This window comes from Argopecten irradians, chromosome 7, assembly GCF_041381155.1.
Source record: "Argopecten irradians isolate NY chromosome 7, Ai_NY, whole genome shotgun sequence".
Lineage (NCBI taxonomy): Eukaryota > Metazoa > Mollusca > Bivalvia > Pectinida > Pectinidae > Argopecten > Argopecten irradians.
In genome coordinates this window covers 5,237,648-5,252,878 of record NC_091140.1, presented here as the reverse complement: position 1 = coordinate 5,252,878, position 15,231 = coordinate 5,237,648, and the positions used below count along the sequence as shown (strand labels likewise).

The 15,231-nt window shown below is 37.6% G+C and overlaps 1 protein-coding gene and 1 long non-coding RNA gene across 4 annotated transcripts in view; both read right to left on the bottom strand.

Moving 5' to 3' along the window:
- Nucleotides 1–15,231, bottom strand: part of LOC138327348 (uncharacterized) — a 153,897-nt gene that overhangs the window by 86,206 nt on the left and 52,460 nt on the right. The gene's annotated exons all lie outside the window — the stretch shown is intronic.
- The window catches only part of LOC138327346 (phosphatidylinositol-3-phosphate phosphatase MTMR7-like), a 28,335-nt gene continuing 13,442 nt past the window's right edge, over nucleotides 339–15,231 (bottom strand). The window contains exons 8-15 of one of the 3 annotated variants that reach the window (XR_011209034.1): nucleotides 13,282–13,404; nucleotides 12,535–12,788; nucleotides 11,078–11,212; nucleotides 7,011–7,137; nucleotides 6,416–6,556; nucleotides 5,850–6,242; nucleotides 534–4,695; nucleotides 339–489 (exon numbers count right to left, since the gene is read on the bottom strand). Coding sequence is in view for 2 of the 3 variants with exons in the window: in XM_069273366.1 (XP_069129467.1) it covers nucleotides 4,516–4,695; nucleotides 5,850–6,242; nucleotides 6,416–6,556; nucleotides 7,011–7,137; nucleotides 11,078–11,212; nucleotides 12,535–12,788; nucleotides 13,282–13,404 (1,353 nt within the window). In the remaining variant the exon portion in view is untranslated. Of the gene's footprint in view, nucleotides 4,696–5,849; nucleotides 6,243–6,415; nucleotides 6,557–7,010; nucleotides 7,138–11,077; nucleotides 11,213–12,534; nucleotides 12,789–13,281; nucleotides 13,405–15,231 lie in introns of all 3 variants that reach the window. The other 2 variants (XM_069273366.1, XM_069273367.1) reach the window with 2 other exon arrangements.

Below are 15,231 nucleotides of genomic sequence, written 5' to 3'. Positions count from 1 at the left end.
CACTGAAAATTAATGACTGGTATTCCAGTTAACTATAAACAAGGAATCATCTGTGTCAATGTAAGTAACTGTGACCTACATTTTAGCCTCTTATAAAAAGGAAGAGCTTGTCCAGGGAATTGGGGTCAATCTGGTGTAATATGATCTAATATTATGCTATGGTGATGCCTAAGGGAAAATACTTTAACCTTCAAACTTCATTAAAGAAAAACAGTGCTCAAGTCCTACCTACTTAACTATTTAAGTTTGTATCAGGGAATCAGTAACGAATTAAAATTAAGTCACTGAACTAGACATTAGGTTAACAAGAGCACACCTGCACAGATAACAAAGAAAAGTGCCATTATAGTTTCATTTTATTGATGGATGTCAGCAACATAACAGTGTTTTACTCCACAAACATTAAATAGTGTCCACACATAGACTGATGGACAATACAAACAACCTACACAGATTCTCCCAAGTAGGACCGGTCTTGTTCTGTACAACCTACACAGATTCTCCCAAGTAGGACCGGTCTTGTTCTGTACAACCTACACAGATTCTCTCAACTAGGACTGATCTCGTTCTGACTACTGTTTTATAAAGAAGAAAGTTCCATTTGATCCCCAGTATGGTATTCTCACAAACTGGTATAACTGAATTAAAGACTGTTTTATTTGAAATTTAATTGTTAGTCTAGCAGAACTTCACAGAAGACATTCATTACCTGGCTAATTTTGATATTTTGACAACTAGAACTATTAAGCTCTCTCTATTCATAATGATAATGTTTCACAGTCGATAATTAGCAAAGCTGTCGTTTACATACCAGATATAGACATTTCCAAAGAAAACAAAATTAAACTCCACCCACAAACTGAAAATCTTTAAGGCTTCCAGACTCACGTGTGTCTAATAGTTTGGATCATCGGCACAAGACTCGCCGAGCGCTAATTATTACCAGCTGAAAAGCTGAAGTGGAAAATCGATATATTCAAATCTGTCTATAAGACATATCTATGTTTGATGTTTCTTTACATCCCTGATATTTCAATAATGAAATTATTTGTGAAATACTTTGATCCAGAAAATATGTAACAACATTAATGACATATTAATTTCCTTGTGACATGTTTGTAACACAAAATGAAGTTATGACATTACATATACATATAGTGTCATAATGCTGGCAGTTTAAACCTAACGGGGAGAATCTGATTTAGTGTCCTGCGTCGTTAGTTACAGTACACAACCCTAAGCCTGTGTAACTGGGATATGATCTAGCCACTAATCTATTAAGCTTTTCAATGAAACTCGAAATAGAAAAGACGGACAATAATATTGCACATGATATTTAGGAGTACTTAAGATGGTTAACATCAGACCACCACTATGATAAATGTCAGTCTTATCAACTAGTTCACTTTATATATACAACATATATACTATTATTTGCATAATAATTGTTTTTTAGCTGGATTGTAAATAACTTTTCACAACAATCAGCTGAAAAATCTTTCATCAATTTATCAACACCATCAAAAAGATTTTTCTAGTGACATTTTCTCTAAGACTTAAATGGAGGCCAAGCCCTGATTTCTTAAAACAAACTTAATTGAAATACGGACATCAATTTCCTTGGTTTTAGCTACATAATGAATAAAGTTTTGACATAAGTCAGTGCTTTATGTATTGAGACATTAAAAAAGTTTTGGTTATAGAAAATCCTTAACATTCAAATTGAAGAAAGGGGGAAAATTACAGTTAGATACTGCATGATTTATTGGCCATGAAAATGAAAGGTAAATTTTGATATTCAAGTTCAAGATATTTTGAAGTATAAAAAAAAAAGATTTTGAAGTCCTGATAAAATGATTTTATATCTCACAACAGCAGAATACATATATAATAATTACAGGAGACTGATGAATGATCAGCTATAGAAGGTACAGATCTCCATCTCACAAAAGGTTGGGACGATTCATTTCTACAAGGTACTCTAAACTAACTTTCTTCCATGTACAATTTATTTTAGCAAATTTCACGACAAAGGTAATTTCACAAAACATTATCTCTGTGAATTAATATCTTCCACAATTCATACACAATTAAATTCAAAACTTTTTCTTGCCCAATTAAAGTTAAAACTATTTTTATTCAATTTCAAATCCACGAAAATGCTTTGAAATGGAAATGGTAAAATTGAGTAGCCATGGAAGAAAGCTGGTTTACATTATAGGACTGTAAAGTGATATGTTTATAATGATTGAGTAAGAATGGACACTCTAACAATATGGCACAGGCTTATGACACAATACATGTAGGTCTTAAATAAATACTCAATACTGAACAATGTGGAGATGGGTGTAGTCAGGTTGCTATGGTCACCATTACATCTTTTTCCATGGTAACCATTTAATTCAACAGAATTTATATGATATTTGACATTTTGTAACTGAAGAACTTAAGATATACAAATCACCAAATAAGCATTTATGGACCTACCGTATATGCTGTATACCAACTGATTTTCTCAGTGACTTAGTAATTACCCGGTTTATGCTTTCGGGACATACAGTACACATTTTATAGGGATTTCATTCTAACTTGATGAAAATCAATTGTTTGTATAAATTTTGCATTTGACTTTGTGACAATTAATTTTCAGTGTTGAACAACATGACCTTGACTACAGTAACCCAAGGTTAAAAGGTCACTCAATACCTCAGTTCAGATGTGATTCTATCTTCAACACTACAAAAGTTCTGAGGTCAATCAAGTCTACTCACTTACACTGTCCTTGGCCAAAATGCCCACATTTTAATTAATCACACAATTGTCTTGACATATAACATAAACATATTTCACATATACAAATGATTTTGCATTGAATACAACAAGCTATCATGATAACAAAACAAATTACAATTTAATAATACTTAGCAACAAATAAAATGCATAATTTATATTTAAAATAAGAACAATATCCCCCACAGAAAGACAATCAGCGTAATATCTACATGTCGGTACACATGTAATGAGAGGGAAACATACCACAACAATCACTGACATCTTGGTTTCAATTGACTGACTTGAAGGTTTTATTCTTCATTTTGATCATACATTTTTTCTGGTAAAAACATTAAATTTGGACTTAAAGCCCAAAAAATTCAATTTTAACAAAAGAAAAATTTTGTTGTAAAGTAAGATTACATACTAATTCATTTCAAATCTATTGATGGATAAAATTCCTGCTACCATATCAAGCAAAATATCACCCCCACGAAAATTGATGGCTATATGGTTGTATCTCAAAGAAATTGCCATGATTCTAAATTACACTTTCATATTATTTCATGATTTAATTGAAATAAAGTCATTAAATTGAATTAGCCTATATCTATTGGCTAATTTATCACTAATGTATTATAGTATCACATTAATTTACATCACCTTCCATTCCTATCTGAAATAAAAATTTGAAAATCAGAAATGTTTTACAAATGTTGACAATAGGGTTATCAAAAGAAGCTTTTTTATCTGTTTCATTTCTGAGGCAGATTTTATTTTATCATACTTAAAACTAATATATTTTATATTTAGCCTATATCATATTATAATAATGACATGAGAATAATAACAAAAGCAATCTTTGAATAAAATTCTTTCAATTTTGGAGTTCAGAAATATTAAATCAAAAACATCTCAAAAACATCTTAAGATGAAATACATAGCACTAGCATCTCTTTCCTAAAACTACCAAGCACATGTTTATATACATAACATGGTTTAATCATCACAGCAATAGCACACTAACTGTGCTCCCTCCCCATATCACCATGGAAACTGGTTACCAAGTAACCAACTTACAAATAAATAACCCCAATATGAGATGAATTTGATTTTATCTCAACAATTAAATGTTGTCCATTTAATGTGGTACCATGTCTTTACATGCCGAGATATATACCACAGGTAATTTTATCACAAAATCTCTTTATAGTCCACCATAATTTTACATTTTATCACCAATTAATCTCAACATGATGAACTTTCCCTTCCTCGTGATGTTGGGTACTTGAGTATTTCACATCCACATACAACCATATCTATCTTATTTTGGGCCTGTTAAAGACTACCACACAATTCAAAGAAATTATGAAGATGGCTCTCTCCAGACAGTAATCCCCATCATCAGAAACATGTTACCATGGTAACAACCTCTGTAGATATGTGACCTTGTGTGAGGAGTCTCTGTAGTCATGACGACAGGTAAAATCACCTGACAACAGTATAGGGACTGTAAGCTTGCAGCAGGTCAACATCCCTCCTCGCCCTAACTCTATATAGCACATAATACACGCCTTGTGATTACCTAAATCTACAATGGAATGTTCCAGGTCTTTTAAGATGGGTTGTATGACTTTGAGATATAAGGGGTGAGAGGCTACAAAACGTTGACATATCTACACAACATCACAACAGCACTTATAATTGTCAGCTACACTAGAGTTTGAGAGTTATCCCCCTTTATCAGCTGGAGTTGGTCAGTGGTGTATAGTTTGGTGGGAACTCCATCGAGGGCGAATGTCGTATCTCCTTGTAGCAGGGCCGACACACGGGGACAGGTCGGCGAGAGTAGTGACCAGGTAATGGGATACTCTTGGCTATACACCGGGTACAAAACACCTCACCGCACTTCCAGCAGTGAAACTGAAAGTAGATATAGACTCGGGTTAGTCTAGCAGCAAGCATTTTTTGTAACATTTTGAAAACCAAAATCAGAAAATCCTTTTTTTCCATTTATTGATGAATTAGATTGGCTGAATGACTTTATTACCACACATACAATTCATTATTAACAACAAAGATACATTTCGGAAGCAAAAGCCATAACTTCTCTTCAGCTTTTGACTTTCAATATACAAATTATCAAGACAAAATCAATAGTTAATAGTAAAGCAGTTTTCCATTGTTAATGGGTATTTTATGTAAATACATGGCCAATCTCCTGCTTCATTTGATCTGTTATATGGTACTAGCTGATGTTTTTTTTTAAATTTCACTGACAAAAAGTTGTTGAATGTCAATAGGGACATAACATTATCATTTATAGGATTGGATATATTGGATTGGTAGGAGTATGATATACCAGAACATGCGTACACATACATTAGTATTTATGGTATACTGTTATACTGTGTTATCATGCCTAGGTCCATCACCATATATACTGGGAGATAGATTGACACACATATCTATATACTTTATATATACATCAGTAGGGTAGTATGTAGTTATATTATATGAATAGTCACATTCTTTATACAGATGGCATGATGAACATCTGGAAATCAAAAATAAAATCACAAACCTCAAAATAATCTTCACGTTTTCTTTTTTACAACAGAAATAACATTTAATGAATATAATTTCACTTATGAAACAATTGTTATTCTCTTTTTTTTTTAATGAGAAACATTTCCAGATGAATTATTGCACTACAGTCTACTGCACTAGCTATATTGTAGCAGATCAAAAGATTTTAACTGTGACATTGGCAATTGTACATTCATTTTAGATTTTTTTGGTAAAAACACTTTTTTTCAGAAGTCAAAATAGACGAAAAAGTTAAAAAATTAATTATTAAATCAACTTTCAAATCCATAATAAAACAGTATAAAATCTAGAAGATCTGCCATTTGCAATCTGGACAAACATATATTTTAAAGATGATGAAAAATTAAAACAATTGGATAAAACACAACGACATTGTGTCCAGATCACAATGAACTGTATGTCCACATGTTTCTGCAGTGCTAGGAAACATCTAGTGACACAGTAAATGAGTTAATAGTGGCGCTTGCCTTTTTAGTGAAGCAATCAAACGGGGTAGCACACGTGCAGGTGTGGACATTGCGGAACGACCTCCAGTCCACCGCCACACTTTGGAGCTCCAAGAGGAGCTGGTCGAGAGTAAGAGTTTCCGTGCCCCCAGACAGCATGCTCGATTCCATTGTGCCCACTCCCTCCTCAATACCTGACTTGGACATCTGGGATGCCACCTCGTCTACCCCCGACTGGGACAAAGTGGAGCTGACCTCGTCAAATCCTGACTCTCGATCACTCATAATGTGGTTCATCTTGTCTTTCTGGTCTTTGTCTTTGTTCGGAGACCCGTCAGAGTTCTGAGTCGAGTCGTCGGATCGTTGTGGCGAGTCATCCAGTGAGGCATCCATGGAGCCATTCAGTGTCAGATCCTGAAACAAATTTCTTGAGCATTTCAATTTCATCTGTAAATGTTACTTATACTAATATGTTCATACTTTATCTTAAGCTTTGAGAACCATAGCCATTGAAATTTCCACTTAGAGAATTGTCTTACTTCTTGTGATGATTTACATGGATTTAACCATCTCCAAGGACACCTTACCTTAGATACCTTCTGTGGTAGTGGTTCCTCTATATGGCCTGCCAGGTAGCCATCTAAAGACTCCATTGATAAGAAGCCATCCAGTTTTTTCTGTATTGTTTCCTCAGATTTCCCCAAAACCTTGCAGATCTGGGTTATTCTCTGTCAAAAAAGGAAAACCAAAATAATAATCTTTATGCATTATATAGCCATCACTTCTTTCTGTGGTAACTTCTTTACCTAAACATCATTAGTGTTAACCTTAAAACTGATCAATGTAGTTTTTACCCCATCCCCAACCTTTCCACAGTTATGTCCCCTTTCTAATACTCCTTCATAACCTCCCTCCATACTCCCTACTTCTCACCATCAAACCAATTATATCTTTAATCATATTGATATCTCACTGTGTCACCTTTTTGTTATCTAGTGACTCCCCTTTACATAATTCCATATCAGCAAACTGGTTAGGTATACTGACCACTGGTCAGTAGTTTTTCTTCAGGTACTCCAACATTCCTCTACTAACAAACCTGGCACATATTTAAATGACACGGACAGTTAATAAAACAATAAACTGATAAAACCTTCCCTATCTGGATATCACCATGGTTACCTTCTCCAATAGCCTTATGTGGTCCTCCAGGGAGTCAGTGTGGTCCTTGGCTGCCCCTAGGATGTCAGTTATGTGTTCTCTAGCGTGGATCCCTGTCTCATATCTGTTGTACATTCCCTTCCAAAACCTTGAAATTACAGACCAAATATGTACTACAAGATAGAACTGGAAGTATACAACTATCAAGAACAAAATTGTTAATCATCAGATCATATGCGTTATTGATAGGCAAAAGGCCAACTTGATTTCAACACTTCACATGTCTTCCAGACATCTTCCTAGACGGAGACCTTCCCAAAACAAAAGAGTTTCAAATCAAGTTATCAGAAGTTGTATTTGAGGAAAAGATGGCAAATTGAGTTGGCCACTGGGGTCTAGTTTGTCTGTCACTGTTTGATTTGCCTACCATTACATTGGACATACCTCACACACTGTGAGGTGGTTTGCTTACCATTAGTTGCACATACCTGGAAGGTGGTTTGCCTACCAATAGAAGGAACATACCCTATACATCAGGGTCTTGTTTGCCTACTATTAGATGAGACATACCTTAAACACTGGAAGGTTGTTTGCCTACCATTAGTTGGGACATACCTCACACACTGGGAGGTGGTTTGCTTACCATTAGAAGGGACATACCTCACACACTGGGAGGTGGTTTGCTTACCATTAGATTGGACATAGAGTAAAACCCCGTTATATTGCCACCCATTTTACCGCCAAACTCGCTTATCGCCATGAATTTATTCAGAACGGCTTTCCCTCCATACAAATACACCTGTTTTACCGCCAAACCCGCCTACCGCCATCACATTTGCGGAACAAATGATTAAAACAACATTATAATGACCTCGTTAATATCGCCAAATTCTGTTGATAGGGACACATGTTTTCGTAAGGTGCTCATGATCAACTGCCGACTGACAGGTAATCAGCTACACACACTATGGCCGCGTGTACGACCGCGTCTACACAGTGAAATCAATTAATATTATGTATACACCTTTGTTATTGTTTAACAGGTAGGTGTCGCAAGTTGTGGTGAATAAAACTCACTTCTGTACATGTGTTTTAACGTTAAGCTTAGTTATTTAGTTTCTCGATATCGCCGTTCGTTTATATTGGACCATAAAATGCAACTAACAATTTCAAGAGCGATAGAAATATTATGTACGTGCAGAAGAGTCCGCCGTTTATCAGTAAGATCAAATCGTCGTCTGAGTGACGTTTATTACCGGAGTACCTGTTTTAAAATTTGCAGACATGTGCGCGGAAATGAGGTCACAGCCGCACTGCGCTTGTTCAGAACTTCTATTCTTTGTTTCCAGGCAGGATTTCCCGTGTTAAAAATATCATGTAACCGAGAAAATACCAGCTAGGAGGCAATTACGGCACGATACGTGGTAGCACAAACGAGTTTGGTTTTCGTATTTTACATACATAAAGCTGACATATTTATTGAAAGACTACTATCGAAATTACTTTAATTTTGGAACTATTCATATTACAAAATACGAAGTGGCCGTACAGTACACAGACTGACTAGAAAGTCTGTTTCAGTACGGCACCGGGGGACTACCTATATTTAGGCCTAATCAAGATTTCAATGACAAATCCGATATACCGCCAAACTCGATATATCGCCAAAATCAAGGAAAACAGAAGGTGGCGATATAACGGGGTTTTACTGTACCTTACACACTGTGAGACGGTTTGTCTAGCATAAGTTTGGACATACCTCACACACCGAGAGGTGGTTTGCCTACCATAAGATGGGACATACCTCACACACTCGGAGGTGGTTTGCCTAGCATTAGAAGGAACATACCTCATACACTGGGAGGTGGTTTGCCTAGCATTAGTTGGGACATACCTCACACACTGGGAGGTGGTTTGCCTAACATTAGTTGGGACATACCTCACACACTGGGAGTCGGTTTGCCAAGCATTAGAAGGAACATACCTTATACATCAGGGTCTGGTTTGCCTACAATAGTTGGGATATACTTTACACACTGGAAGGTGGTTTGCCTAGCATTAGATGGGACCTACCTTACACACTGTGAGACGGTTTGCCTAGCATTAGTTGGGACATACCTCACACACTGGGAGGTGGTTTGCCTACCATAAGATGGGACATACCTCACACACTGGGAGGTGGTTTGCCTACCATAAGATGGGACATACCTCACACACTGGGAGGTGGTTTGGCTAGCATTAGAAGGAACATACCTCATACACTGGGAGGTGGTTTGCTTACCATTAGATGGGACCTACCTTACACACTGTGAGATGGTTTGCCTAGCATTAGAAGGAACATACCTTACACACTGGGAGGTGGTTTGCCTACCATAGATGGGACATACCTCACACACTGTGAGGTGGTTTGCCTAGCATTAGAAGGAACATACCTCACACACTGGGAGGTAGTTTGCCTACCATATGATGGGACATACCTCACACACTGTGAGGTGGTTTGTCTACCATTAGAAGGAACATACCTTACACACTGGAAGGTGGTTTGCCTAGCATTAGTTGGGACATACCTCACACACTGTGAGGTGGTTTGCCTAGCATTAGTTGGGACATACCTCACACAATGGGAGGTGGTTTGCCTACCATAAAATGGGACATACCTCACACACTGGGAGGTGGTTTGCCTAGCATTAGAAGGAACATACCTCACACACTGGGAGGTGGTTCATCTAGCATTAGTTGGGACATACCTCACACAATGGGAGGTGGTTTGCCTACCATAAGATGGGACATACCTCACACACTGGGAGGTGGTTTGCCTAGCATTAGTTGGGACATACCTCACACACTGGGAGGTGGTTTGCCTACCATAAGATGGGACATACCTCATGCACTGGGAGGTGGTTTGCTTACTATTAGTTGCACATACCTGGAAGGTGGTTTGCCTACCAATAGAAGGAACATACCCTATACATCAGGGTCTTGTTTGCCTACTATTAGATGAGACATACCTTACACACTGGAAGGTTGTTTGCCTACCATTAGTTGGGACATACCTCACACACTGGGAGGTGGTTTGCTTACCATTAGAAGGGACATACCTCACACACTGGGAGGTGGTTTGCTTACCATTAGAAGGGACATACCTCACACACTGGGAGGTGGTTTGCTTACCATTAGATTGGACATACCTTACACACTGTGAGACAGTTTGTCTAGCATAAGTTGGGACATACCTCACACACTGAGAGGTGGTTTGCCTACCATAAGATGAGACATACCTCACACATACGGAGGTGGTCTGCCTAGCATTAGAAGGGACATACCTCACACACTGTGAGATGGTTTTTGCCTAGCATTAGTTGGGACATACCTCACACACTGGGAGTCAGTATGCCAAGCATTAGAAGGAACATACCTTATACATCAGGGTCTGGTTTGCCTACCATAGTTGGGACATACTTTACACACTGGAAGGTGGTTTGCCTACCATTAGATGGGACCTACCTTACACACTGTGAGACGGTTTGCCTAGCATTAGTTGGGACATACCTTACACACTGGGAGGTGGTTTGCCTACCATAAGATGGGACATACCTCACACACTGGGTGGTGGTTTGCCTACCATAAGATGGGACATACCTCACACACTGGGAGGTGGTTTGCCTAGCATTAGAAGGAACATACCTCATACACTGGGAGGCGGTTTGCCTACCATTAGTTGGGACATACTTTACACACTGGAAGGTAGTATGCCTACCATTAGATGGGACCTACCTTACACACTGTGAGATGGTTTGCCTAGCATTAGAAGGAACATACCTTACACACTGGGAGGTGGTTTGCCTACCATAGATGGGACATACCTCACACACTGTGAGGTGGTTTGCCTAGCATTAGAAGGAACATACCTTACACACTGTGAGGTGGTTTGCCTACCATTAGATGGGACATACCTCACACACTGTGAGACAGTTTGCCTAGCATTAGAAGGAACATATCTTACACACTGGGAGGTGGTTTGCCTACCATTAGATGGGACATACCTCACACACTGTGAGGTGGTTTGCCTACCATTAGATTGGACATACCTTATACACTGGGGACTGGTATCTGGTGCAATCACAGGTTGCTGTATTTCATATTCCTTTTTATAGAGAGGATTGAGGAACTCTGTCATGTGCCTAGAGATGTAACCCCATAATGAATATGTCCTCTCTGACAATCTGTAAAACAAAACATCATTATGTTTCAACACCAGAAGATAAGTAATGTTCCTTTTAGAACCATTGATCTATGAAAATAGTTCACACTGTCATCCTTTCATATCAACCAATTTTACTGGTAATAGTCAATAGGATTCGGCAACAGGCTAAGCCTATATAAACCCTCTCCAAGCCAAGATTTGACAAATTTAATTATATCTACAGTTGATATTATCGTCCTAGACTGGATTATAACTGAAGCATGGATGTTAAGCGGCATCAATCAAATCTTATTCACGATATTCTATCTACAACAATGCTCCTGCTCTTAAACGACCTTATCGAAACATCATGACTTTGCTGCAGATGTAACCATAGTACTCATCAAAACAAAAGACTTTTCTAGTATGGTAAACAGGTTTGCTCCAACATCAAAACTCTCATATTAAACAGTGACCCATGATAAAACTAGAATCTGTGTCCTTGTACCTTAGATCTAGGCGGTCCTTTTCACAGTTGCCTATAAATGTACACGTATTAAACAGTGACCCATGATAAAACTAGAATCTGTGTCCTTGTACCTGAGATCTAGGCGGTCCTTTTCACAGTTGCCTATAAATGTACCACATATTAAACAGTGACCCATGATAAAACTAGAATCTGTGTCCTTGTACCTGAGATCTAGGCGGTCCTTTTCACAGTTGCCTATAAATGTACCACGTATTAAACAGTGACCCATGATAAAACTAGAATCTGTGTCCTTGTACCTGAGATCTAGGCGGTCCTTTTCACAGTTGCCTATAAATGTACCACGTATTAAACAGTGACCCATGATAAAACTAGAATCTGTGTCCTTGTACCTTAGATCTAGGCGGTCCTTTTCACAGTTGCCTATAAATGTACCACGTATTAAACAGTGACCCATGATAAAACTAGAATCTGTGTCCTTGTACCTGAGATCTAGGCGGTCCTTTTCACAGTTGCCTATAAATGTACCACGTATTAAACAGTGACCCATGATAAAACTAGAATCTGTGTCCTTGTACCTTAGATCTAGGCGGTCCTTTTCACAATTGCCTATAAATGTACCATGTATTAAACTGTGACCCATGATAAAACTAGAATCTGTGTCCTTGTACCTTAGATCTAGGCGGTCCTTTTCACAGTTGCCTATAAATGTACCATGTATTAAACTGTGACCCATGATAAAACTAGAATCTGTGTCCTTGTACCCGAGATCTAGGCGGTCCTTTACACAGTTGCCTATAAATGTACCACGTATTAAACTGTGACCCATATTAAACTGTGACCCCATGATAAAACTAGAATCTGTGTCCTTGTACCTTAGATCTAGGCGGTCCTTTTCACAGTTGCCTATAAATGTCCCAAACTGACATGAAAATGAGTGGTCGTGGATGGTGATGAGGAAGCGCTCGTTGAACTGGAAAGCACATGGAAATTGTTGCATAATCTGCCACACACACTCGATGAACTGGGTGAAGACCGGAGACACCTCCTTAGAGTCGCCTGTACCCAGGAACCCACACCGGTCTGTGAACTTATGGCCGAAGGACAACCACTCCTTTTCTATTAGGGCCTGTGGAAAAAGTGTATCAAAAGAAGTTTGTCACAATGATTGTACAGACCTGTGATACAATGCTGTCATATGTTACATAACAATAATCGTGAAAGTTATGCACCCATTATCCAGTGACTTCCCCTACATCGTACTTGGCTTGTGAAATAGGAGCTTGACCCATTTTCATTGGCTGCATACATCTTGCAGGAAATTCCTTGTAACAATATGGTAAAAATAATGATATACAACATTAGGAAACTATGACGTGAAATTGGAATTTAAGGATAATGTGATAAAAGGGCTGCCCTGTTTTTTTTTAATATTTGCTACGTATTTTTCACAATAAAATAATTTGAAAAGTATCTTAGTTTTCTGTTCCAGGTTCACAATAAGAACTTTGAAGACTTAAATAAAATCTTATATAAAAAGAGCACTTATTATATCTAAGATACAGATAACTGTCAAGCTTACAAACTATGCGATTCAGCCAGGTAATTTTCTGAACATTTACCTGGAAGCCTTGTATTGTGCGATAGTAAGGATCCAACATTAGAGATGCCAGAGAGCATGTCTGAGCCGTCCTGTCCCAACCATCTGAACAGTGCACCAGTACACTGATACCGTTACGTACAGCCTGAAAACAGAAATATTTTAATATACTCTAAAACGCTTACCATAAATACTGCTGTATATTTGCTTTTATTCACATCGGATTAAATTTTGTTTACATTGACTAACAATACAGACATGTCTATCCATCCCTATAACAGATATTTATTGAATATGAATACAGATGTGTCTATCTATCCCTATAATAGACTTACATTGACTATGATCACAGATGTGTCTATCCATCGCTATAACAGACTTACATTGACTATGAATACAGACGTGTCTATCCATCCCTATAACAGACTTACATTGACTATGAATACAGACATGTCTATCCATCCCTATAACAGATATTTATTGAATATGAATACAGATGTGTCTATCCATCCCTATAACAGACTTACATTGACTATGAATACAGACGTGTCTATCCATCCCTATAACAGACTTACATTGACTATGAATACAGACGTGTCTATTCATCCCTATAACAGACTTACATTGACTATGAATACAGACGTGTCTATCCATCCCTATAACAGACTTACATTGACTATGAATACAGACATGTCTATCCATCCCTATAACAGACTTACATTGACTATGAATACAGACATGTCTATCCATCCCTATAACAGACTTACATTGACTATGAATACAGACATGTCTATCCATCCCTATAACAGACTTACATTGACTATGAATACAGACACATGTCTATCCATCCCTATAATAGACTTACATTGACTATGAATACAGACATGTCTATCCATCCCTATAACAGACTTACATAGACTATGAATACAGACGTGTCTATCCATCCCTATAACAGACTTACATTGACTATGAATACAGACATGTCTATACATCCCTATAATAGACTTACATTGACTATGATCACAGACGTGTCTATCCATCCCTATAACAGACTTACATTGACTATGAATACAGACATGTCTATCCATCCCTATAACAGATATACATTGAATATGAATACAGACGTGTCTATCCATCCCTATAACGACTTACATAGACTATGAATACAGACGTGTCTATCCATCCCTATAACAGACTTACATTGACTATGATCACAGACGTGTCTATCCATCCCTATAACAGACTTACATTGACTATGATCACAGACGTGTCTATCCATCCCTATAACAGACTTACATTGACTATGAATACAGACGTGTCTATCCATCCCTATAACAGACTTACATAGACTATGAATACAGACGTGTCTATCCATCCCTATAACAGACTTACATTGACTATGAATACAGACGTGTCTATCCATCCCTATAATAGACTTACATTGACTATGATCACAGATGTGTCTATCCATCCCTATAACAGACTTACATTGACTATGATCACAGATGTGTCTATCCATCCCTATAACAGACTTACATTGACTATGATCACAGATGTGTCTATTCATCCCTATAACAGACTTACATAGACTATGTAACAGACTTACATTGACTATGAATACAGACGTGTCTATCCATCCCTATAACAGACTTACATTGACTATGTAACAGACTTACATTGACTATGATTACAGATGTGTCTATCCATCCCTATAACAGACTTACATATACTATGAATACAGACCTGTCTATCCATCCCTATAACAGACTTACATTGACTATGATCACAGATGTGTCTATCCATCCCTATAACAGACTTACATTGACTATGATCACAGATGTGTCTATCCATCCCTATAACAGACTTACATTGACTATGTAACAGACTTACATTGACTATGATCACAGATGTGTCTATCCATCCCTATAACAGACTTACATTGACTATGATTACAGATGTGTCTATCCATCCC